Source organism: Ischnura elegans, chromosome 9 (assembly GCF_921293095.1).
Source record: "Ischnura elegans chromosome 9, ioIscEleg1.1, whole genome shotgun sequence".
NCBI classification, from domain to species: Eukaryota; Metazoa; Arthropoda; class Insecta; order Odonata; family Coenagrionidae; genus Ischnura; species Ischnura elegans.
In genome coordinates, this window is record NC_060254.1 from 46,339,746 (window position 1) to 46,367,244 (window position 27,499).

At 37.0% G+C, this 27,499-nt stretch overlaps 1 protein-coding gene and 1 non-coding gene across 2 annotated transcripts in view; one reads left to right on the forward strand and one right to left on the reverse strand.

The window, feature by feature from the left end:
- LOC124165755 (deoxyribonuclease-2-alpha) overlaps positions 1 to 26,424 on the forward strand; it is a 54,004-nt gene extending 27,580 nt beyond the window's left edge. The window contains exons 4-8 of the mRNA XM_046543243.1: positions 8,363 to 8,696; positions 13,303 to 13,500; positions 17,541 to 17,646; positions 19,962 to 20,094; positions 26,160 to 26,424. Coding sequence (XP_046399199.1) covers positions 8,363 to 8,696; positions 13,303 to 13,500; positions 17,541 to 17,646; positions 19,962 to 20,094; positions 26,160 to 26,267 — 879 coding nt within the window. The 3' untranslated portion in view covers positions 26,268 to 26,424. The remainder of the gene's footprint in view (positions 1 to 8,362; positions 8,697 to 13,302; positions 13,501 to 17,540; positions 17,647 to 19,961; positions 20,095 to 26,159) is intronic.
- Positions 20,516 to 20,587, reverse strand: Trnad-guc. The gene has a single exon. It is a non-coding gene; the product is annotated as a tRNA-Asp (tRNA).
- Positions 26,425 to 27,499: the final 1,075 nt, after the last annotated feature.

Sequence of the window (27,499 nt, forward strand, 5' to 3'; positions counted from 1 at the left end):
AACAGATGACAGAAAAATGTCAAGTAAACACGGCTTAAAAACAAGATGCGTCTACAAATTTTCAGCCTAAGTATTAACTTTGATAACGGTTTGAAATAAATAGAGTACTATTGAGATATAGCATTAAGCGAGCGATAACGATAAATATTAAATATAAATAAATATTACTGGCACGAAATGAAATAACTTCGGCAACTACAATGAAAACCACTGTTTACACGGCAGCGCAAATATATTACCAATATGTGAAATTTCCTGGTCCTACATGAAACAACGAAAAGGGAATTATTTTCTGGTAGGTATCGTCTGCTTCCTACCTAATGATACTGTTTTCACATTTAAATTTTGCGCACTGTAAAGGGAATAAACAAAAACTAAACGCCTCGCGTTACGAGAAAATGTGTGAAAACTTGTGCGAACGCATGTACCGTGTAACCGCTCATTCATGCTCCTCGTTCACGCAAACGTCCATGAATTCAGACATGCAAACAGACACGCATTCATACATTGACCCGTACGGGTTAATGCACCGTGTAACCAGGCCTTAAGAAACGGTTAGCGAAAGTAAAAATCCAATGTTAAAGTGCTGCAATAATAGCCCAATACTTATTTGTCATGCTTTAATATCACACTAATGAGTCAAGGCGGCTACATTTGTGCGGAAGTTGGAGAAATATTTTAATAATAATTGCCTTTATTTGCAGATACAACTTGGTCCTTCTAAGCCATAAGGCTTATCAGAATGTCATTATTATATTACGTTGTGGCATATTGCAATAAAAACATTTATGTAACATTTGAAATTTTAATGTCATAAATAAATTAAATAACAATATAACAATATTAAAAATTTTGAGGAATGTTGAAATCAAAATAGGAGAAATTAATATAACTTATAAATGTCAGGTCATTTAAAGGTATTGCATGATGAAATATTTTAAGTATAAGGTAGGTATTACATGATGATATATGATAACTTTTAATAAAACTCTAGGATGTACTAATGCATAGGTTTAACAAAATAATCAACGTTCTTTCTCGCAATTTAGTCACAGCTTATAAAGAAATGAAAGGTTAAGAGTGTGCTACTGTTGTGAGATAAGTATTTTCCGTCTTATTTACCATGATGATGAGGGCCTGAATAAATCTCATACTTCCACATTCACGTTTTGAAAATGATAAAATCTCTAAGCTTACAGCCAAAATGGAAATTTAATTAAAAGAGATCTCCCTAGTCTTTTTTCCATACCAACAGTTTCTTTCACTCCAAATCCCCTATTATTGCTTGAATTTTTCCCGTTTCAGCATTTGGTACATTTATTGCATTGTTTTCTTTTTCCTTTCAACATTTTCCTTCCTTTATCTTGCATAATTAACTTTGGTGGTCTTCGCGTTAATTTCATGGTCTCAAAAACAATCGAAAATATAAAACCGCCTAGTTAGCTACTCCTTGTATCCATTTTTATTTATTAAAATACTATACACTGAGGAGGAAATATTTCTGTTATATTTGGATAGCTTACGCAGTCATTTTTCAGTCTTGTCGAAAAATATTATATTGAGAACTCAAAGTAGCAATCTCTTCGGATATTGATTTTGAACACAATTATCTGCGAGTAATTGTATTAAATTGTTTCTGGGGGGCTCATATAAAAGTTATTTTTACTTAAGAATGGTTGCCTCAACAATAGAAACATTACTAGATTTGTTGATGAGATTGAAGAAGAGAGCCATGCGTGGGAATTCCTTGCAAACTAGAAAAAATAATTACCTCTGATGAATCTATATTTCAAAGAATTTAAGTTTTCAACTTAAACAACTAAAGGCTATAATTTCGATTATTTTTATGGCTCGTACTTTGTATAATAAGAAAAGTCTCTTGAGGCCTATTGAGGAAGCTTCCAGAATCTCTTTCGAGAAGTTTTTAATAAAATTTGTTGTACCATGCTAAACGTTATTTTCCAAGAATGCGTGAGATAATTTCTGAATGACTGTTCAGGAAATATAGCCTGCTCTTAAACCGATGAGGAAAGTAATTGGGGGAGGAAAGTAATAAACTATCAATTTTGGATAATTTGAGTCACTCCGAAATTGGTAGTCACTCCGAACGCCAAAAATATAAGTTCATGACTTTCTCTGAACGCTCGATTAATATTTATCATCATCTCTAAGCAATCCGAAGATTGTTTTGACAGAGATCTCCAGTCGTTTCTTCTGTCTGCTTATAATTTGACTCTAATGTAATTTTTCTGCTTTTAATCTTTCATCACCTGCTCTATGCATCTTACCCGCAGTCTTCCTCTATCATTCTTCTCTTCCACCTGTCCATCAACGACAATTTTCATCAGAACATCGTATCTCATGATGTGGCCGATTAAGTTTTGTCTTCTTCTACCCACGGTTTTCGAAAGACTTCTCTTACTCTTCTTAAACCTACCAAATAACTCACATAACTTATCCATTGATTCTCTTCTCTCTTCTGAAACACCACTTTTCGTAAACTTCCAAACATTACTTTCCCTGGTGATGTCATCGTCCGTGTCACACTGCTATAAAAAGTATGTCCCCAATGTCATCAACTCTTATAATCCCATCTGTTAAGTCACACCTCTTTATTAGAAATCCTCTCTTCGCGGGCCATTCTAATGATTATTTCCTTGTTCCTTCGTCCGTTGGCCACTAGACTACCCAAACAGCAGACTTCGCTCCCCTCTTTAAATTTATAGTAATATTAATAGATTCTTTTATTCGGACGAGGTTGGAAAAGTCCCCTCTTCCCTTATTAGCGTCATTGCATACATATGTGTAAAGGTAAATAAACATTTAAAATAGAAAAATATACATTTTCAATAGAAAAATATACAATTACAACATACACTTTTAGCAAAATGTCAAGCAAGATAAACAAGTATATGTGGAAATTTTGTGTGAAAAAGATTTCTGTTTGTGGGAAAAAACATGATAATGAAGGAGTAATTTACGGTTTCCATGATTAACATTTGAATTGTTTTAATCGACGACAGATATCACTTTTGGCAGGTAGGTTTGCGTCAAACCAAATTATCGGAACGTCAAGTTTGCTGTGAGAGGCACTTCTATTAAGATAGTTATGAAGCAATCGTACGCTTTCTCCCGGCCCTTAACCAGATAATGATTCTCTTCTATCTTCCATCATCACTACGAGTCTTGAGCTCGCCACAAACTTTCAATGACTACTCCAAAAGGCAGCGCCTTGCCTTTCATGACGTCCCGGACCAACTTCCTTAATCGATCGTCTCCCATCCCGCGCGAAAAATCTTAGATGAGGCACTTGAAGAAACGCATCGTCATGGCTTCGATTTTGAAATGTTAACATCCTAATACATCTGCATATAAGTACAATTAAATAATATATTATTTTCTGTATTGTATTATTTTCCGAAGCAGGCCTATTTCGTCACCCAAGCTTATTGCGCTAAGTAAGTAAATAATAAAAAATATTCGACGGCTACGTAAGTTAAGTAACAGTAAGTAAATCTCGATAAATATTGAACAGATGTCTGCTTAGAGCCACTTAAATTTTAAAGTCCAGGCGTTCCGCTGGCTGCATATGTATTTTAGTACATACGTCGGTATGGCTTCCGGGCTCGTTTTCAGTAATTTCCTCCACCTCTTAAACTTTATGTAATTGGACTGTATCTCATAAATGTCTATATCTCATAAACTGTCTCATAAATAAAGATCTAATTTGTTTATCTGTACTGAGGCGTAAATTTTTATTGTTAGAAATTAAATCATATTCAAAGCTCCAGAAACATTTTAAGTAAAACCTTGGGTAGCGTCTTTGGATAAAAACTTTATGACCGCTCTTTGTTAAACTTTCATTGGGATCAGGGTGGCCTATTTGACGCTGAATGTCGCCATTTTATTTGCCCACGTCCTGAAAAAATTATCGAAATTTGAATGAAATCAAGCTAAAGCATTAAGCACTGTTATTTTAGTTTATCTGGTGTAATTATCATTATGATAGAGCTCTTTGCTTTGCTGATGCATTTATTGCAATTGCTGAATATTTGAAGAGACCATATTAGATCTAATTAACAACGCATTTTGAAACATATTTTGAATGACATCTACTCATCACTCTTGCAATCTGCATTATTATTCCTCTCGTTGCTACATTTAATGACATTGGTCATTACGGGTTCCGAAAATTCTTTAAGTCATAAATAACTAGGTAATATATATTGTGGAATTGCACTGAGTTGTGATATCACTGTTACTTTACATAACTTGGTAGAATTCTTAAATTTCCTTTCTTGTCCGGTAAATTTCCTGCGAATTCTCCTTTGCTTTAAAGGTAGTAAGTGGGTAGAATTCAGTGGCAGATATATATGGGGGAGCCGCCCGCGTTGCCGAATATTGCAGAGCCACAATAGGGTGGTTCCCTATTATTTTTTTATTGCCTAAATCGAAAGATTATTACTCCTGGAGTACGTATTTCACGCTTTTAGATTTTTAAATGACGATATCTATTTTTCGCGATTAAATGAAAAGTGAAAATTTTCAAGCGCGCGAAAACGCGACGCGTAAGTAGGAATGATGGGAAAAAGTCCGTGCGACGCATTTCTGGTTCCCCCTTCCGCCTTGTGAGGTGACCTTTATAGAGGCTCTGAGCGCTGATAGGACGCAGGATGCTATCGGGTAGCTGAGTACCTTGCTGGCTGGTAGCGCTTGGCTTAAAAAAGGTTTATTAATACCTTATCAAACGAAGAAAACTTTCCGACCTAAGCCAGTTTTAATAGGGGATTATTAAGACATGTTTCCCTGAGCTCTGTGCCTCATGCATGCATTGGTAACCTCAGACGATGTATAACTCCTATCCTCTCGAGTAGAAACTAGGTCCCTGTGACGTCACGTGGAGTGGAATCGCATGGGCGCCAATCTGGCCTTTTTCAAGTGAGGATAAAATTTGACCCTTGCCATTCGTCAAAACCGGTATTTCAAAAACCAAATAATTTGTGTATTATGAATACGCTAATGGTGGGTAACGAATCGCAATCAATGCCTTTCGTTTTCTTTGATGAAGGAAACTACCCTATTGTAATTCATGTCATAAGATGGCATGGTTGTGTACATATATAAATGCTAAGTTTAAATAAAACTTTCTAAACTTTGCATACGGCTTAATTATTCTTTTATTACGATAAAAGTTAAGGTGGCTCAAGATATATTTTACGCCCCCCATTGAGTTTTTTTCTGTAACCGCCATTGATAGAATAGGAGGAGAATTTTTGTAATGGATACCGCGACGGCGGTGTGTATTTAAGCTAAGCGAGCGGGTAAACTTAAGTGGCAGGTTGTGGCGACTGAAGTTGTAGGAGGACGGAGAAAATGCTGAGGACATGTTCCAAAGAGGAAGAAAGAGGAGTTGACGTTGTGTCATGCAAAAGCAGTCGCGGAGACAATAATGGATAGGTATGTGAAGTTAGCGTTGGGAAGTCGGCTAGTGTTACAGCGGATGCCGAGGTAATCCATTGTTCGACGCGCCGTGCGCCTTTAACGATTTGAATGGCTCCGTTGGCGAACTTCTAATCCCCACCCTCCTTCAGAGTCTCCTTCGGAAAGGGCTCTTGCGGGGAATATCATTTCGAATGTTTCACCGCGATCGCTGAGGACATCCCCGGAGGAAGTTTGGCTCCACCGCCGTCAACGCCGAAGCGAAGAGTTTGTGGGCAAATGATAATTTAATCTGGCGTCGTGTAATTTTCATAATCCCGACTGTAACAAACGAGCTTCCCCTCGTCGCCATAATTTGATCAAAGGAACGTGTTTGTTCTTCCTAGCTATTGCAATTAAGCGTAAATTGACTTTTTTAAATTGCTCTAATAAATTTTTAATTAACTTAATTTTTAATTTTAAGGCTTTATGTAATCTCAAATCTTTGGCCGACATTAAAGGAAAAGTGAAAGATTGGTTAATAAGTGGTATTGTAAACTTGTAATTTCTTTATTTTAATCTGAAATATACAAAATATTTTAAATTAATATAGTCTCCATGTTCCTGGGTTTCACCGCGTGGATTTTCTTTGTGACGACAGTTTCGCCGGTATTCCAACCGGCGTCTTCAGGTCGATGAAACTGTCGTCACAAAGAAAATCCACGCGGTGAAACCCAGGAACATGGAGACATCATCTAGACAACGCCGCGGAAAACTACGCATCAAATTAATATAGTTTTGTTTGATATCCCCTAAAGTTGAAGTTGAAACTTGTAATATAAATGCTATGCTCTCAATATGCCACATGTTGTATTGAATAACTGGAACCTTCTGACAAGCCATATCGCTTAGAAGGACCAAGTTTGTAAATGCAAATAAAGGCAATTATTGTTATTTTAAAAAACTACAAATACTAATTAGTTTTATTTAAAAAAATTTAACGTACTTAGTACTAATAATAGGTTTAATAAAAAACTTTTTTTCAAGGACTCGCTCATTGTGCTCTACCGTAGAAGGTTATTCGGGATTTCCACCGGGTCAGGCTCTCCGTTACGGCCGACGCTTCTATAAAAGAGTCGTCAGGGCATCAGTACGTTCTGCGTATGACCAGAACGAGTCACGAGACTGGATTCGAAGAAAAAATGGAACACGGGACTGTTTTCGTGCTAAATATCTTTTCGAATTTCCTTTGATGAATGAATCCCAGGCACCCACCCGAGGAAATCATTCCCCTTCCACAATGCATACCGCGGACTTGGAAGGATTCGATAATTCGATTAGAAATAGGATTAAAATAGGGGACAGGTGACGTTGATTCCAACATTCTCAACATCCGTCAAGCGTTTCAATGGTAACGCTGATATATTGTCACGTGACTTGCGTACGATTTGCGAAATAATGCATTATTGCTGTGCATTTAAGTGTCTAGTTAATTCATTCTAGGGAATCGCAGTGACCTTCCATGCGTCAGTCTAGCTATGAATAGTCCGTTGTCTCGGCGTGACTAATTGAAATTGACTTAACATTATGGAAGAAAAACTTTGTAATAACCAGATAATGACGTGCAAAACCGAAACCTAGGTAGTCCATTAATACATTAATGGGGAATTTGAAGTTTTAATTTTCATTTAAAGTTATGAATGATTTAATACATAGTATTTCATTTTTATATGTACCTAACATTTCCTACCGGCCTCATTTCCTATCGGCCATTGATCATTAAATTTTCCGCGTCACGTGATACATATGATGGGTACACGTGTTTATTGAAAAAAATGCTAGCTACCCGCCTTCTACTAATCCGTACTCCAACACCTCAGCACAACAATCAAACCTCAATAACACGTCAGCACAACTGTGTGAATTTCCTGAGTGTGCTTTTATTGCGTAGTGTTTGAGTTGAACCTTTTACCGATATTTTCACCAGACTTGAAAAAGTATTGAAACCGGTCAAGAAATAATATAAAATTATTTGTGTAAAATTACCAATTACATTTATTGTGATGAAATATGTTAGAATTCCATCATATTAAGCCTGAAACAACTTTCTATATTATACTTTGGTCTTCCGCGACGCCTAGTAGCAGCTTCCATATGCGTCGCGTCGGTTGACTTTTTGTGACAACAGTTTCGTCACCTCTTCTGGAGGCGTATACTTGGAAGATGGGCGATGAATTTTCAATATTCACCACAGGAATCATGATTTCGGCTTAGAGTTAACGAAATCTCTGCACTTCAAACTGCTGCAAAAGCTCTCGTATAATATAAATTTAGGAGATAAGAAGCCAAGGGGTACAAGTGATTTCTTTTTTCTAAACAGAGTTAGGTAAAAAAAATTAGGTAGAGAAAACAAACGAGATCAATTAGATGTTTAGTAGTGCATCTGAAGAAAGGATTAATTAAGGCAGATAGAATCATAGGAAATGAAATTTTTAAGATCAGTAAAAGGCTGCACAAGATTGGATAAAATAAGAAACACTCAAATAAGAGATGAACTGGGTGTCCAGGCGGTCACTGACAATCTACAAGACTGCAAACATAGATGGAAGGAACATTTACTTCGAATGCCAAGTGAAAGAATTCCAAAAAAAGCCATGTAATATCAACCATTTGGCATGAGAAGTATAGTAAGACCAAGGAAAAGATGGTAGCTAATGTGGAGCCGGAACAGGCTTAGTAACCTAATCCTGGAAGGAAGAAGAAGAAGTAGCATCTGATTTTCCTCCCCATGTCAGCACAGAACAGAGACTCACTCGTATCCCTAGGTCATCAAGTTTTTGTATATTTCTTCTAACAATTAACTGCACGTAACTCTGTTCAGAAAAAATCACTTGTACTCCTTAGCTTCTCACCCCCTCAATTGCTTTCTGTTTTCGCCTCGTAGATGGCGCAAGACCTCCTCTGGCTGCTCTACAATGACCAACCCCCCAACAGCAGCAAGGGCGGTGTGGTCAACGTGACCTCTTCCCTCGAGCAAGGCGGTGACCCTCCGACCCCGGACACGACCAAGTACGGTCACACCAAAGGAGCGGTGCTCACGGATGGGGAGACCGGCTTCTGGTTGGTGCACAGCGTGCCGCACTTCCTGGACGTGACCTCGCCCAAGGACCGCGAGGGGGACGCCGACGGGCCGCGGTACAGCTACCCCGCCACTGGGGAACACTTCGGCCAGAGCTTCCTGTGCATCACGCTGGAGAAAGATGCCCTTGAGGAAGTTGGTGAGCACTCCGCTAAAACTACCGCTCCAATGGTTTGATTTCCCGATGTATTAGTAACTTGTGTAAAATTTAAGTCATCATCTAAAAGCTCTGAGTCCTAGCCTACCCCTCTTTAAACCCCATCCTTTATTTCCAGTGGGCTTGGCATTTTGGTCAAATTTTAGATTTTTTTAATAATTGCACTTCAATACATAAAGAAATGAAATGAAAACGAAAAAAATTGTTCATTATTTTATCCTTAATTATTTACCTAGGAATTCAATATTTAGATAGAAAAATATTTTTCAATCTTAATATTTTTATATAAAAAATATATAAATATTTTGATGTTTACATATTTCTCTCCAAAGCATCATCGTTGAAATGACAAGAATGCTCGTCTCGTGTTGGTTCTCTTCATTTCCATATTATAATTTGTCCTGAGTAAGATGCTTTTTGATGTACTAGACATTATTTTATGCTCCCTAAAAAATAAAATTGGATTTTATTACTGCAATGATTAATATAATTTAGCTCTCCAAAAATATCATTTCATTCACCCCAAAAGTTACCCAACCTTTAATATGCAAAATTCTTTAAATTTATTGAGGCGTGAGAAAAATGCAAAACTAATCGGTAGGATAAATACTATTCTCAACGCTGAGGAATTAGTTAAACTTGTTCTTTTGCGTTCAAAGCGATCCAGTTAGATAAAAGCCGTTCATAGATCAAACTGATAAAAGCATTTCTTTCAGGGCCAATCGACGACTTATTAACGCTTTTCGATAATAAAGTCTGTTCTCCAATGCCTTCTATTCAATCAAACATCCCTACATAAAAGCTCCTTCGTTTTGAAGTATGAATACCGTCAAAAGATATTTTCCTTCGATTATATTTCCAATCATCGCCTCAAATCTTCTCATTATATATCCTTTTATTTGCACCCCATTTCCATTTTGTCATTCTATTCAATTTTCAAGTGCCACCTGCTTCCAACAAGACAATCAGCAGGATCTCTGTCAACTTCTGGTAGATTTGGATATTAATTCTGATAAAGGCTCAGAATACCAGACATATCTATAAAATTAATTGAGGGCTTCACGGAACTCGACATCGACATTGTGACAGCATCTTAATCAATTCAGAGAAATTATTTTATATGCATATAAATAGATGTTACTACCTATTAGACTTACCTGCGTATGTAGAGGTGCCGACAACTGCATTGATATACAAAAAAAAACTAATTAAAGCTCTAAATTTCAGTTAAAATTTGTAAGTGAAAATAAAAAAAGGAATTTTACATTATCTAGTTTTCAAAATAGTTTTTTAAATCCAATTTACGTAAGACGCTATTCTATTAATTTTTAATCAAAGTAGAAAGAGTAATTGGTTGAAACCAAGTCAAATCTTGCCATCCATCATTCTTTCGCTCAAAGATAAAATTCACTCTAAAGTGAACCTCTTTCTTTTGAGTTGAAAATATACTCGTATTTACTCATTGATCGTGTTTGATGGTGCTATCAAAGACCTTTTAGCTTATTGTTTCCTTGCCTGATAAGTTATTTCCTTGCATGCTTGCTTCATATATTTCTGAGTGACCTTGAAACTTTACCAAAGATTTGATTAGCGTTTTTTTATAATGAACCGACAGATTTTTTCCCATGCTATCTCAAATTGATCAAGTTGCTGAGAAAACCAAATCAAAAAATTAAAATCTGATTTCGATGTGGAATAAAATATAGTTATTACGATGATATCAGGTTTTCCAACTAACGTTTTTTCTGAACCGACTTCATCAAATATTTTAATCTAATTTTTATTACAGCATATTTTTCATCTTATTTTTATTACAGGGTATTATATACTTATTAATTCAACTGGGTAAGGAAGTTATTTCGCGTTTATTTATAATCGAATTCATCGTCGACGGAAATGCGAGTATAGTCCAAGTGTGGACAATGTTCAATGCATTCGTTTTACGTTAGCGTTATTGTAGAAATTTGATAACTTTCGTTAATTTTCTATTCCAATTTTTTTCGTTTTTTATTTCTATTCCTTCAACGATACATCAAATCTATTGGATAGCCGATTATTGAGGTCAGACAAAAATCCTCAAAGAAATCACAATAGGGAAGTTTCCTTCATCAAAGAAAACGATAGGCATTGATTGCGATTCGTTACCGACCATTAGTGTATTCATAATACACAAATTATTTGGTTTTTGAAATACCGGTTTAGACGAATGGCAAGGGTCAAATTTTATCCTCACTTGAAAAAGGCCAGATTGGCGCCCATGCGATTCCTCTCCGCGTGACGTCACAGGGACCTAGTTTCTACACGAGAGGATAGGAGTTATACATCGTCTGAGGTTACCAATGCATTCATGAGGCACAGAGCTCAGGGAAACATGTCTTAATAATCACCTATTAAAACTGGCTAAGGTCGGAAAGTTTTCTTCGTTTGATAAGGTATTAATAAACCTTTTTTAAGCCAAGCGCTACCATTCAGCAAGGTACTCTGCTATCCGCTAGCATCCTGCGTCCTATCAGCGCTCAGAGCCTCGATCAAGGTCACTTCACAAGGAGAGAGGGGGAACCAGAAATGCGTCGCACGGACTTTCCTACTTACGCGTCGCGTTTTTGCGCGCTTGAAATTTTTCACTTTTCATTTAATCGCGAAAAATAGATATCGTCATTTAAAAATCTAAAAGCGCGAAATACGTACTCCAGGAGTAATAATCTTTCGATTTAGGCAATAAAAAAATAATAGGAAACCACCCTATTTGACCTCAAGTGTAAATTGCACGCGTTAGGTCGTTTTGTACACAGAAACGTACGTAAGAGTGTAGATTTTAGAATATTTATCAAAACTAAACCCGAAACAATGTTATGTCCATGACTTTATCCTAATAATGTACCAACTGCAGATCCTAAAAATGAGGAAATTTCCAGATATCGCTGGATGGCTATTAATCTTATCTATATTGAGAAATATCTCTTATATAATATTTGTGAACACGTTCCAATGCTCTGGAATATAAAGAGTAAAATTACAATGTGATATTAATGAAAATAAAAGATTTCTCACACCAAAAGTATTATTTTCCACAAATATTGCACGTGATGGAATACATAATGAATTGAAACACGCAGTGTGCTTCGTGCAATTTAATAAAGAAAATGAGTTTATATACCACATTGTTTCCCTATGGAGCTCTTGATTGGATGGGTTTCATCAATCAAACACTAAATTAACGAAAAGAGTGAATATGAAATGAAATATTGCTCTAAGGAAATAAATTGATTAGCTGCAGTTAATTAGAATCGTCATGTCAATTAGGATGTCAGTCAGATTATTTATGATAATAACACGAGATAGACCAAAATATGAACAACAACGAGTGGAAAGGAAATATCGGATGGTAAAATTATTTTTTATTCCAATATTTTTCTCATATTCATATATCATTCCAAATAAGTCATATGATTCCCGAACAATAAGGCTACGAATAGGTTAGTTTCCTTCATCAAAGAAAACGAAAGGCATTGATTGCGATTCGTTACCCACCATTAGTGTATTCATAATATACAAATTATTTGGTTTTAGAAATACCGGTTTAGACGAATGGCAAGGGTCAATTTTATCCTCATTTGAAATAGGCCAGATTGGCGCCCATGCGATGCCACTCCTCGTGACGTCACAGGGACCTAGTTTCTATACGAGTAGATAGAAGTTTTACATCGTCTGAGGTTACCAATGCATGCATGAGGCACAGAGCTAAGGGAAACATGTCTTAATAATCACCTATTAAAACTGGCTATGGTCGGAAAGTTTTACTTCGTTTGATAAGGTAATCCTTATTTAAGCCAAGCGCTACCTGCTAGCAGGGTACTCTGCTACCTGCTAGCATCCTGCGTCGTATCAGCGCTCAAAGCCTCGCCCCAAGGTCACCTCACTTGCGGCAGCGGGAAGCAGAACGACGTCACGCGGAGTTTTTCCCGGCATTCATACTTACCCGTCGCGTTTTCGCGCGCTTGAAAATTTTCACTTTTCATTTAATCGCGAAAAATAGATATCGTCATATAAAAATCTAAAAGCGTGAAATACGAACTCCAGGAGTAATAATCTTTCGATTTAGGCAATAAAAAAATAATAGGAACCACCCTATTTGTCAAAATTGATTTTCGGTATAGTTCTATGTTCTCTGAAAGCACCTAATTTGCTTAATATCATGTATTCAGATTCAAAAACAAAATAAATAATCGTATGAAATACACAAAACAACTAGAAAAGCGTCATCTAAAATAGTAAAATAAGCTGAATCATTTTAAAGTGGATCAATGTTTTCCTGCACTCTTGACGTATGTTCCTACTTACTATGGGTTATATGGAAAGATCAAGATGTTACATATATAGCTGTAATTAATTATAAGTAAAAACACTTAATTCATTTGCACATTATGTGCGTAGAGTTGTTAATAGATATTTATTTTTAAGCTCTAACTGCCAACATTTCAGGTCACTAAGTTTTTTTAATGTTTTTTTTTCCTCATCCGTTTTCATATGGTAAGGATTTCATCCACCTCATACCAAGAATTGATATTTTTTCATTTTATTTTCACAGGAAGGCAACTCACATACAATGAGCCGATGGTATACGCTTTCTCCGTCCCCGATTCCCTCTCGCGAGAATTTCCAGAACTAAGCAGCGCTGCTCGCGAAAATAGAGTAACAAGTTCTCCTTGGTTCCGCCAGGCAGAGATCACTTCAGTCGGCGGAAGGAAATTTTTGTCTTTCGCGAAAGCTGGCAGTTTTGGAAAAGGTGAGCTCCGAAATGGTAAATCATTTACGAGAAAAAAATTAAACGCTTGCGATGGACATCAGCCATTGAGAAGTCCGTAATAATCGCTTGTTTTACATTATCTCATTTCGATAGACGGCAATGAAATCCATAATGCTATTTTATAGGGAAAGATTATTACCTCCAAAATCGATTTTTCGCTTCAATCAGGCAATCATCTACGGCGAAAAGAGTAAGCGTTATCCGCGAAGGGCTAGTCTTAACCTTAGAAGTTATTCTTCTCTCCATAGATGATTGCCTAAGTCATGCGAAAACTGTTTTAGGAGGTATTGATATTTCCAGCTATAACTAGCACATTAGATTTCCTTATCTTAACGAATTTTCTCTTTAACCAATCAGAAGTACATCTTAATCATTCTATTTGTTTTCAGCACCATCAGTGGTCAACAATCCTGAAAGTGGTTTGACACAGCTCTATACTCAATTCTCTTATTAGATAATCCTTTCGCACCTACGAATTTCTTATCTTTCACATCATTTTTTACCCGCTCCATTTCTCGTATTTAATGCGAGATATTCCTTTTCCGTTTTTGCCATCCCTCAACGAATTACTTCATCAGGTCACATGCTTCAAGATATGGGCGATTAAGTTGCTTCGTCTTCATATCAAGGTTTCAATGTGGTTTCTCATTTCTCCTCCTCTTCTTAGGACCTACTCATTAATAACTCGTTCGCTCTATTTGATCCTCATCATTCTTCGGTAGCAACACATTTATAAAGTCTCTACCCTTCATTTCTCCGCTCCTGCTAATGTCCATGCCTATTCTCCGTAGAGAGCTAGTACTTCAAATGGATGTTCCGATGAAATGTTTCCTCATTTATATGTTTCACTTGTTTATGAATATATCTTTCTTTTGGTGGAATGATCTCTTTTCCTGGGCTCTTCTGGTGATAATTTCTTTCTTGCGTCTTCCATATCGCCTGTCATTCCTCTTCCCAAATAAAAGAATTCATTATTCAATATTTTTTTGGCCATTATAACTCAATGTTACTTCTAGGTAACATCAAAAATGCATACATTTTAAGCTCTATTCCGGAAAGATCAAAACTACGTGTTTTTGTGTCGTAAAGATTAATGGCGAAATATGTGGCTGTCACGATAATTATGATCAAGTACAAAATTTTTGCATCTTTTAAATGAAAAAATTTGAAATTTGATTTTTCCCAGAAACAGCTCTGGTTTAGAAAGAGTTAATCTGATACCATACAAACTTTCCAAATGTACTTTGTTATTGTAATGTACGATGAAGTGGTCACATTTATTTTAACATTACCCAGAAATAAAATTTTCCAAGTGATTTGAAGCAGGTTTATAGTGTATCAAAAATTCGATATTATGATGCAAATGTTTTTACCAACAGAAGAGCAAATGTACAAGTCGTGTGAGCAACACAGAAGTTCTTAAAAGAGTAGGAGAGATGACATCTCTTTTTAAAGCCTTGGGTGAAAGACGGGACATTTTTATCGGCCGCAATATCGGACACGATGGTCTTACGTGAATGATCTTTGAAAGAGAGGTAGAACGGAAGAACGATAGAAGCAGATTACGAATCGAACACGTAGGCCACGTGATGAAGGATGTAAAGAAGAAGTAGATATGTAATTGTCATAAGGTTAGCCGATAGAAGAATTGAGTGGTGAGGTTCGTCAAACCTATCTTAAGATTGATGACTGTTTATATTGAAATTTTTAGCTATATCTAATCGCATTATACGAGAACATTTTTCCGTAGGGACAGTGACGTCCTGGCAAAATTAGCAGTGCCGGAACGCACCTTCCTTAAGTTTTTTTTACTAGCGAAATATAACTCTGCGTGTTTTTTATTACAAGTTACTATTAACATTTTATTACAATTTTTTGTTACGAATGAATATTAGAAATTTTGAGGACGCATAATTGGTAAGTTTTATTCTATCTATCTATCCTATCATCTATCTATCCTTTCATCTATCTATCTACTTTCATGCCTATCTATCTACTTTCATGACTATCATGCCTTTCGTTAACCAGTGTCGGAACGGCGTTCCGGCGCGTTCTGGCACCATGACACCACTCCGTAGGGACACTTCAAACTGGCACTGGAAGGTCTCGACCAATGCTCATAACTTAACCCTTGATTTAGACTTTCTTTTTAATTCCCGAGCTAAGCTTTTGTGACAGCAAACGGGAGAAAGGGGTAAATGAGAGATTCCTTTACCCCAGACTCTTTGGATTTCCCTTTGTAGGCAACACTCTCCCGCTCTATTCGCAGGGCAGGCGGTCACTGCCAACTCAATTACGCCATTTCACTCCCTTGTAAAACGGATCACGTCACTGTAGATTCTGAGAAGCGGTGAAAAGGGTACGCCCGATTGATAACGAGCTCCAGACGCAGTACTTAAAGGGCCGTGGAGGCAAAGCGTAATTAAATCATATTTTTTCGCGCGTAGGGAAAATTAGGGCGAAAATAATCCGATGACCCTTCATCATCCTTCCATTTTTGTCTCTCATAAACTTTTTTGCTAGGAGTCTGATTCCCTTAGTGTTTTCGAGAAAATAATGTTTTTCAAGTAAGAGTTTGAATGAATCTTGAAGATTATCAAATTTGGATGGGGCAAAGATTTTAGCTGTTTGAGGAAATAGGACTAATTAATCGCTGAGTTTTTGTGTTAATGTATTCTTGGAGCTACTTTCCTTTCTGCTGTTAGAAAATATGAGAAAGATAATTCATTTTGCACATACTTTACAAACACTTTATTACAATGCATTTTTTCTACACTTATGTCGTTATCTAGGTCCGACTAAGTTTTGAAAACATGGCCGATAACAAGGTGTCAGTGTGAAACGCGCATACTTGGTGAATTATCTATTCCAAATCGTGGTTCAATGGCGCAAACGGCAAACAGGGTTTACGGTTAAATAATTTCTTAACTGTATTTTTTTGTAACAAAAGTTTTTAAGCCTACATTTACATTGAATGATGGTTCAAATGCGCAATATTTTTAATAAAACTTTAAAGACTAATAAATTAATTTTGGAGAGAATTTTTCGCAAGAGTTATACCTGTATGGTTAAGAAAGGGTTCCCATAGCCACAGCAGAGTGATATACTTTAAGGAAATTTCAATTGAATGACTTGCTATATTTATTTCATCTAGATATAAATACCGTTCGCGGCTATCTGAAGAGTGTGCCGAGGAGATTAACTTAACTTTTTTAGAGGAATTAGGTCTCCTTATCGAAAAATTTCAAGCACCAAACTTAGCTTAAATATGTCCATGCTGACTTTATTAATTCTTTGCCAGACCTCTTCCCCATACAATTATAATTTCCACCTGCAATGGCCCGAAGTCGATTTAGCTTTGAAGCATCCATTTTCTGGCTATCTTTATACCACAGATATCACTCAAATATGCTATGACGCGTTCACGCGTTATTAATCCATAATTATCCAAAAATAGAATATTTTAATCTGGAAATTTTCATATTATATAGTATTAATGCGTTTAGCGTTTTTTTCCATATTAACTTCCAGTTTTCGTTGAGAGTGACATTATTGCTGTTTGAATGAACGCATCAACAGAATTTGTCAATAGAAAGTAAGAGAGTAATTGTGTTTTTCACGCCCATAATATTAAGTCATTTCCAAAAGATTTGAATCAAATATTGAACCCTCTTTTTCATATATTCGTCAGGAAAATGGCTCTCTAAAGTTCATTGGTTTTCGCATGAATGAAAGAAATCACTATTTTCATTGATGAGATCTTGAAGTGGTTGTAAGAATGTTTTTTTTGTCCGTAAACTCATCGTTTTATTCTTTTCTTTATCAGTCACATATTTTATGCTTAACATATAAACGATTGTAACTCCTCTCTCGAGGAAAATTGTGCGTCCGTCAAAAGAATGATTTTGAATACAAATTATCTATATTACCGCCTCCTTAATCATCTACCCTATTGAAACGCTCAATTTGTGAAGATCAAACCAAGAAATGTATTTTTTTCATACCTTTTTTATTCTCAGAGCTCTATGGCGATTGGGTGGCTACCGCTCTGCGGGCAAACCTTCTGGTTGAATCATGGAGGAATGGTCGAGGAAAACTGGATTCCCTCTGCAACAGGCCGCACTGGTAAGTCATTTTCCGAACAATGGTATACCTAATCAATGTATGATACAGTGAGCATTGAATGAATACATGAAATGATACAGTGAGCATTGAATACCCACGATGGTCATCATAACTTTTACGATAAAATATGTTGTAAAGTTCATCGATGAAATCGTTTCATGTGTCTCCTACGACCAGCATATCGCAATTTTTTTAGGCTATCGGAAAACTACTGCCTGTAAAAAAGCAAGACACCCGATTTTGAGGAGCTCTATCGTCTAAATGAGGTAATCAATTTCAATGCAACAAAAAGCTTACAGAAGAGAATTTATTTCTACCTTGGATCATTTACTCCGTAAAATTTCCGCCCCATAGTATTTCCCTTACTTAATATTTTCTAAAAAAATGTACCCGTTTTTTGCGTGTAAAATCAAGTTGCCCAACTTCGTAAATTGCTAGCTGTAGTGAGTCTTTTGTATCACCAAAACCTTACCCTTGCACAACCTACATCCTCATCGGCGGGCACCTTCCGTTCTATATGACCATTAATGAGCATATTCTGATTCCGTTCCGTTTTGGACGCAATATTTCATTCTTCCTCGATGAATGGTGGAATGTTCCATTCCGTTTTCGGGAAAATGTCGCGTATTTTTTTTTTTCATTCAAAATAGTTCCCCTCCATTCTCAAAGCGTCTTCAGTTCGGAGATAGTATGTGGATGGCTAAGTTCTAACAACAAGTATCTCAAATTCGGCCGGTTTGAGATAGGTATCTTAAACAAAGTGTAATAATATTAAAAAATAAAATGTAAGAAAAAAACTCTTTGTTTGTTAATGAATGCTTCTTTTTCAGTTTTATGAACTTTTGGTTTTTAATTTCAGTGTACTAGTAAAACTATTAATCGTTTGTTTGCTCACCTGAAATGTTGGTTTTTTTTAGATGCGTGTTGATAGAACTTAGCCATTGATTCGCACTTCACTTTTACCGACCGGGACAATGAAACAGGCTAACCAAAGCCATGGCAAACAGCTTCGATCTGAAGATTCCTTAAGGACGGAGTGAGAAACCTCTGTAAAAATACTTCCTTACTTTTTCCCGAAAACGAAATGCGGCATCAAAATATTCATCGCAGAGGCCTCAGTGAAAGATTATTCCGAAAACAGAATAGGCATTCAGCTAATCATCGCCGAGGTCTGAAAGTTCATGGGTTCAAATGTTTGCTCCTGTTGATGCCTTTGCGTTGTGACATTAAAATTATCTGGATTTAAGAATCATTTGTGATCATTGTTCGTAATGAACTTTTATAAAGGAACGCCCGAAGCCACTGAATGCGACATATACTGTATATTTCAGAACCTCATTGATATTACAGTACAGTGGCGCATACAGATCTTCATTTCGATGGAGAGGGTCCATACCCCCACCCTTATATTCCTCTCAAATCATCACTATTCTCCAAACATAATAACTCCAAACATTGACTTTAGTCAAACTCAGAGTGTAATAACACCGGTGACGAGAAACGATTGCGCCTTTCAGGGCACTTTAATGAACACTAGATGACCCGGTAAACTCCGTATCACCTTTATCCAGTAAATGATAAATTTCTCCTTATATTTGAACTTAATTAAGATTTGTCAAATTATTTCTCATACGGATACAAACTTGAATGTATTCAGATAATATTATGGTCAAATGTCTTGTAAGTGGGTATGATATTTTCCTACACAATATGTGTTGCGCTAAACAAAGTCATTTGAAAACAACTGTTACGTTTTAGAATGTTGGCCCAGAAGTGTTTAGAATCATTTCCCATCCCGGAAACTAATGAGAACAATGGATCTGGTGGTGGCACTAATTGCCTCTCTCCATCTCTCGCGTATACACAAGCGAATAGTACCTATCAGTAATTAAATGTGATAGATAGATAATAAAGGGGAATGGAAGTTCATTATAATGTTATTTCAATGCATTTTAAATTTGGTCTCATCAACGATTGATATTTTATATATAAATATACCTATCAGAATATACCACTTCCTTTATTCACACAGCGCCATAAGCGTAATCATACCTCAATATAAATTCACAGAAAGGGAGAGAATGGGATAGAATCACATAGCAGAAAAAGAACGAGAACAACGGTGCAGTGGTAGATGTAAAATATACACACATAGGAGTGCCACAGCATGCTGCGGCCATGTCCTATCGCATAATTCATCAAACAAATTCAAATTGCGATACTTGTATATTTTATAATTACTATCCTCATTTCGGAGATGACCCCATTATGCACGCCGCTGACGTAATGACTAAATTTGTTTGTTTTTTTTGCAGGGTTGAAAATGTGGCTTCCATCGGCCTAGGGTCTACAACTTTCAAGACAACGCAGGATCATTCTAAGTGGGCCGTAGCTGACGAAGAGGAAGGAGATGGAGCCTGGACTTGCGTGGGAGATATCAATCGAATGGTAACATACCTCAGTTTCCTTTATGGACTGCACTTATGATATTATAATTTATATTTTCTTTTAGATAATTACTATTTAATATCGAAAATACGAATTTTTTGTCACTATATATATAAAAAAGAATAACTTATAAAGCGGGCTGGCCGTTTATGTAAACATATTAATTTTAGTCGAAATTTAATAAGTTTTTTTTTTACGTGAGAGTATGGTTGGTTATTGTAAAGCAAAATCAGGAGCTTCACTGGATGCGACGGCCCAGTATTACCTACGGTACGGCCAAGGCCCGGAGCTTTCATAATGGTATCAATAAGAAATGGTTTTAATGAAAGTATAAATGGAAATCACTCAGTTTGGAAAATTGTCAAAGTTGTTTTGAGAAAAAAAAGGAAACAAATTGAAAAATTGAAAGTGATAAAAAATTCTCCCCGGCGGGGAATCGAACCCCGGTCTCCCGCGTGACAGGCGGGGATACTGACCACTATACTACCGAGGACCACGTGAGAGACGTGTGATTTTTGTGTAATAATATCGTTGATATGATGAAACCATCACCGTTGCGATGTTTTACCTTTATTTCGGCAGCTAATTAGATATATTCACTTCTGTTAACTGCAATAACTCATCAAGTTTTATTTTATTCACGGCTATCTCCAACACTCTTTCTTCATTATTATGCATAGCCAGAGGTCTGCTGCCAAATTTGTCATGATTAAAGCAAAAATTTATTTTGACGCCAGAAATGAAGGACATTTTCACTTTTACAAGAATCTGGATTAGAAAAAGGTCAATGGTTGTATAGGTTGCTTTGAACTTCGGACCCTTTGCACCCAAGGTGCATATAATAATGCACCTTGCTTTGCACCAATGTTCGCAATGGTTTGGAATTGTTCACGCACTATCCGTTCATGTGCAGTTGAAAATTTTTCATATATTTTTGTTTAAAAAATAAATTTAATGGATTTTAATGCAATTTTTAGTCATCATTTACAAGAATAAATTGATAATTGGGCCATAATGAGATAATTTTGTTTTTATTCCTTCATTCAATGAAAAATGAGACATTTATGGATAGTGACGAAAGCGGGATTTTTGAACGTCCCCGTGTTAAATTTGTGTCGATCGGGTCTCATAACGCTTTATACTCGAATAATTGTAAACAAAAGTGAAGAAACTGTCGCATCATAAATGTGAAACATGTTTTAATTTCATATATACATCATGCACACTATTTTTGGATTCATTTTTTCCATCTCTTGACGTATGAATCGCTGTATTATACCTGTATATTTAAGTCGATTTTGTTTTTAGTTTTGGTGCCTGTAATATCTTAAGGCTGTGTTACACGGGGCGCGTAATTGCACAATCTGATATGTGTGCGAAGGTGCAGACAAAATTGCGTCGTGTAAAGCCAAGGGCGTACTCAGGATCATAACTAATGGGGTTATGGGGGAGCCATGATGGTCTAGGGGGGCAAACCAAGTTGTGACATTAGTTTATGAAGTCATTTCCTTGAAAAAAATAGTTTTATTTTTGTTACATATCTGATACTAATTCATATCATTTTTCGTGGGTTTAAAGAAAATTTTTTGAATGCTTTCGTTTCGATTCAGTACTGATTTTTGCTTCTGGGGGGGGGGTTTGCCTCTCAGAAGTAAAAATCGCCAATCAACTCCCCTGCCCCTCGCTGGGTACGGCCATGTGTTAAGCGGTGAATTGCTAGTGCACATGGAAGAATTTATGGACATGAGATGGCGAAATATCCCCTGATGCAGTGCTAACCTGCGCTACTACGTGTTTCGTGAAAAATTGCCTTTACGTAGAGGATTTGTTTTTCGTTTTTAATGAAATTGAAATACCGCGTGTTATATAATGCTCTATATGAGACTACGTGATAAATTTGAAATTAATATTTTTAAATATCCCACATGGGCTGTACAGAAAATGAAACAAGTGCGCGAATTTTCACGTGAATACATTTTCAAAATACGCTTCAAACAATTCAATGCGGTATGACCCACGCGTATATATGTGCAGCCGAGAAGTAGCTGGCCGATCTTCAAACTCAAGGCCATGCGCGTAGGCTGCGTTATATTTTCGCAGCTTTTTTGCTCGTTCACTCGCCGATCACAGCGGGAGCGCTCTGAGCATCACACAGATGTGAGGAATACCGCTTGAAACTCGTTTCATACTTTTCGAGTACCTACTTTTCTTCATGCTCTAGCAAATGGATCGACATCGCCATGAATAGACCCAAATGCTCCCAGACAGTGGTGGAACAGCTGCGGAAGGATAAGGCGAGTCTTCTGAGCTCTCTTGCCTTTTTACTGAGATGTCGAGATGAAGAAACCATCCCTACCTTCGCCCAGGTTCGGTCATCGGTGAAGTCACCAGCGGCCCAAATCAGAGCATGCCGCTGACGACAGCCAATCAGCAGTCACCTGACCACCAGAGTGATTGTATATAAGCAAGTCAAATTCTCGGTCCGCGCACGTAAAGCAAGCCTTGAAATCTGCCATTGCAGCTAAGATCTCTCTTAGCTGCATGCTTAACAATAGATCTAGGATCTCTAGACAGGACAAGGTGACGCTGTACAAATCTTATATTCGTCCTCGGCTGCTTTACGGGTGCGAAGTGTTCGGCAACACTTCCCTCACGAATATCAAACACTTAGAAACATTCCAGAATCGTACTCTGCGCTACATCACAAACCAACGTAGACTCATGCCAATGACTGAAATAAGACGCGCTCACAAAGTACCCAAAATACACGAGTTCATCAAGTCACAAGCTGTGAGACTACAGAACTCCCTTCCACGTAACACGCTTACAAAAACACTATGGGATTACCCTGTACATTCTAAACGCTTCAAAAGCTACAGACTTCCAAAAGAAATATTATTTCGCTGACAACGAATTCTATCCTATGTCTTTTCTTTCAAAAATGTAATCATTGTCATGGTAATAATTATATTGTGGTTTGAAAAGAAAATGGAAAAACTTAAACAAAAAAAATATAAAAATGTTAAAAAATCAGACAAAAAAATATTAAAACTGATAAAATGAACCAAAAAATAAATAAAAATGAGCAAACACGCATTGTATGCGACAAAAAAAAAATGATAAAAATAATAAAAGCTCAAAAATAATTATTGTAAAAATTGTAATGTCATTTTGGGGCCTCTAAGGGCCGTTCCCGGCTTCCGATGCCGTTAGTTTGTAGTCTTTTTAATTTTTAGAGTGCTTTTGCACGCGCTCACTAGAAGCCTGTCTTTCTAATTCTCCTTCACTTACACTGGAAAGGTTACACTGGTCCCTATACACTTGTTGAGTCAAAATTCCCTTTTTTACGCACTTGCGTAAATTCACCACAGCCGGAGAGGTGGTATATATACGCACCGGAGGTTGGACGAATCAAGGGTATAAAAGCCCGTTAAATTTGAGGATCGTCGTCGTCGACTCGACATTCACAGCCCTGAGGACGATGACCGAGTCGGACATCGAAACGTTGGCAGATATGGAGTTCCTGACCCGGTGGCGATCCCGAGAACTCTTTACCAAGTCCATTCGCCGGGAAAGCACGAAATCTTTCTTCTCCCAGACAGTGGCGTAACTTTGGGGGGATGATGGGATAGATCCCCCCAAAAGCCTCAGAGAAATTTAAAAAAATATTTTAAACTATTGTCTAGTTTCGTTATATAATAACTGAAGATGCTTAAAGGTAAATTTTGAGTGACAAAATGATGTAAAATGTATTTCCAGGCATTTCATTTTTCAAAAAATTTCCCGGACCGCCCCTCATCCCCTCCACCCAGCATATTCCTAGTTACGCCACTGCTCCCAGACCTATTACCTAAATGCAGCTGGTTCCAACATGGAATTGTGGTTTATTTAGCATTATTGCATGGAATTGATTTTATGTGTATTTGTACTTTACGATGAACAAGAAATCGGATAAATGCTACGGAATTTGAAACCCTTTAGGAAAATCAAAGAATTGTCAAGAAAAATCCTTCAGATGTCAGTGAAAAATTGGATGAAAATCGGCGAATTTGTCACAGCGGGATACTCTGAGTGATTTGGTGGCATACAATATGAAATTAAACGGTATTAAAAATGTCATGTCAGAGGAAATGTGCCCCTGGACTGATGGTCTCAACAGCAGATATATCATAGGTAGTCTTCATAAGGGGCTACAATAAAATTCGAGGAGGCGGGCTGAAGCCCCCAACTCCCCCTTCTCTTGCTGCGTGTTTGGCTTACGCGAAAAATACGATTGGTTCATCTACGTCTACATAATACCCCGCAAGCCGCCTAAAAGGCGTGTGGCAGGGGGTGTTAGGACAACAGCCGTTTACAGCTAAAAAAATGAAGTGCTCTAACGAAGTTGGGACTAGCGTTTATTAAAGTCCTTTATGGTTCGGGGGAAAAAAGAATCCCCATATCTATTCGTTCAGCAAAGCATCTCTCTTAATTTATCGCTTCTATCGGACCTGGAAATATAGTGTGGCTCCTAAATTGTGTTCTCTGTGTCGAACTGCAGTGGCGCCGACTCCATGGGGCCTGAGGGGGCCCGAGCCCCCTCAAAGATTCGTTTGGGGGGGCGGAGCCCCCTCAATAATTCAAGAAAATAATTAAGTTATAATATGCTTTGTGAAATCACATAAATATATTTGTTATTTTAATTTCTCATGTTTGAAGATAGTTACCTTTTAAAAACAATTCAACAATGTATTAAAACAAATAATTATAAGGTTAAGCAGGTTATCTGAATCAAGTGGTGTGAATCATGGTAGTGTTTCGGTGCTGCGACACACTTTGAATTTAACCTCTTCCCGGGGCAAGACCTCCGATATGGGCCCCCCTAATATTTTTTATAAGTCGGCGCCCCTGTGTCGAAGTGTGTGGTTCAAGGGTAAACAGGCCGCTCTTGCTCGGTGGTCGCTTAGGCAAGTTTCTCTGGAACTTTGTTTATCTCGGTACGACATGTTTCGACTAATTGGTGTCATCAGAATCGGCAAATTAATATTTTAGTTCATTCTGTGTTCGTTTCATGAGGTCAGATCATTAAGTGATGACTAAAAGATATATTATTCTTTTTCTCCTATTTATTTCATTTGTACGTACTTAAAATTGTCACTGTTCCCTGTACGTCGCTTTGCTCCATGGGAAAATATCAGCAAAAATGACAATTTGTGATGGAGAAATTTCAGTAATTTTCTTTTCTAAGGTCACGATATGCTTGAGGTTACATTCCGAGAGCCAAAAATGGGATGTGAATGCTTGGACTTGACCGATAAAGCCCAATGGAAATCGTGTGGATACAATACAATGGTGATCTAATTATCCTTAATTTATTTTCGTTAATAATTCTACTCTTTGAGTCAGGACTGAATGAAAATGTGCTACTATTATTTTCGGAAACAATTAATTTCAAAATGGGCGAGATTCCGCAATCGTATTGTTGATACTCGCTCAAAGCTTACGTTCAATTAAGCTCAAAGATTAATTGTTCCAGACAGTTATAATCGCACAATTTCGTCCAACCTTAATTATTGAATGTCCTTATCCAGAGTATTAAATAAAATGTGTAAAAGTCTGAATACACAAGAAAAACAGTTTTCATGGTAACTGACTAGTGCATTCCAAAAAATGTTTGCGTTGCCATAGGTCAGTAACTATGGAGTTGTTTACAGGACAAAAAATGCTTAAAAATTGTCTCCTCGACCGCCTGCTGAAGTATTACTGATTCCGACTGAAATACCCTCCATTCATATACTTATGTCCGCTACTCGTAGGCAATTTATTACACGGAAAATGTACCCCCTTTGTTGGCTCCGATTTATATTTGGCACGATGCATTGCTGCAGCCGTGTTGATATCTATTTTTGCTGTTTATTTAATTTAATTTTCCTAACATAGGAGTAAGCAATAAAAACTTTAATATGATTTACATGTTGGAGCTACAGGCATTTTTGCCGTAGCTTTTGGTTAAGCGTATGATTTTGTTTGTTGTTAGCTGGAAGAGTATGCTAGTTAACCCCACTTACTGCACAAATAAATTTCAGGAATCCCAAGAAGAGAGAGGTGGAGGAACTGTTTGTACCGAAGATGCCTTGCTGTGGAAGGCTTACAGAAACTCTATTAAAGAAGTGGAAGCCTGCCCCATCAATTGAGGACAACGGAAAAAATTCTGAAGCCAATCATCGGCTGTATCCTGAGAGAAAAAGTGAAAAATAAAGACTTTGATGTTTTGATGTTATATTTTTGTAATTGATGAAGAATCATTGAATTTCCCACTAAACAATAAAATTTGAAAGTTACTTTATTATAGATACATTTTTTAATTACGATCGCTTAAAATGAAGGTTAAAGGCTGGATATCTTAAAATGTATAAAATTGTTGTAAAAAACGAACTAATGGCTGATCGAGACGTTTTAAAGATTCATTTGCAATTTAGAGGTGCATACCTATAAATATAAACCCATTTTTTTATTGGATGATGATGACACAATTTTATTTATTCGTACAGTATTCATTCAAAGCAACTACACTAAACAGCTTATTGCGTATCAAAATTCATTAGGATTTGCAGGGATATAAAAATTTGTAAAGCGGCTTCTACGCCCTAAGATCTTTACAACGTCCCAATTATACTCATTTCCTCGGTGTTGAATTGCTTATTGCAAAGTATCCTTGAGAAATTCACATACCAAATATGGAAAAACTTGCTTTTGGGAGAGGGGTGAGTGACCAGTTTTTGGGAGGGTTAAGTCGTCAGGTAGGAGGAGTGAACCTTCGAGCCACAGGAGGGTTCGGTACCCGTCCGATTACAATCCGTTTATTAATTTTAAACAAATGGATCACTTTAAAAACCGTGATTATCCTAAGGGGAATTATGCTTCACTTCTCTGGTGGCTGTAGCTCATTTAACAAATATCACAAAGTTAGTTTCTCACAAAATTTCTATCGGATTTCTACAAACCATTAAAAGCTGTATTCATTTATCTTTTTGAGCTTTGTAAGTAAGGAGGTAGCTAAGTTAAATGCCTACACGGCACATTAACCATTACGAGAATAAATCGATATGCATGAACGATTTGGACGCAAAATCGATTGTATGAACCAAATTAGAGCAGTCATCCACTATCGGGTGTTTATTTAGTCGATATTTTTGCCCAAAACTAAAACACGCGTTAGATCTAAATCGAAGTTTTATATTAAAGAAATAGATTCAAGCAAGAAGTTGCGTCAAATTAGTTACGATTGTAATTCTTCGTTATAACTTTCCCGAGCACTCGTCATGTTCAATAAAAACTTTTGGCCAATGTCGCCGCGTCATTTTTTGGTGGCCCCAACGTTTCCCGACCGAAGCGACCGGCATCGGTCGGGAAACGTTGGGGCCAT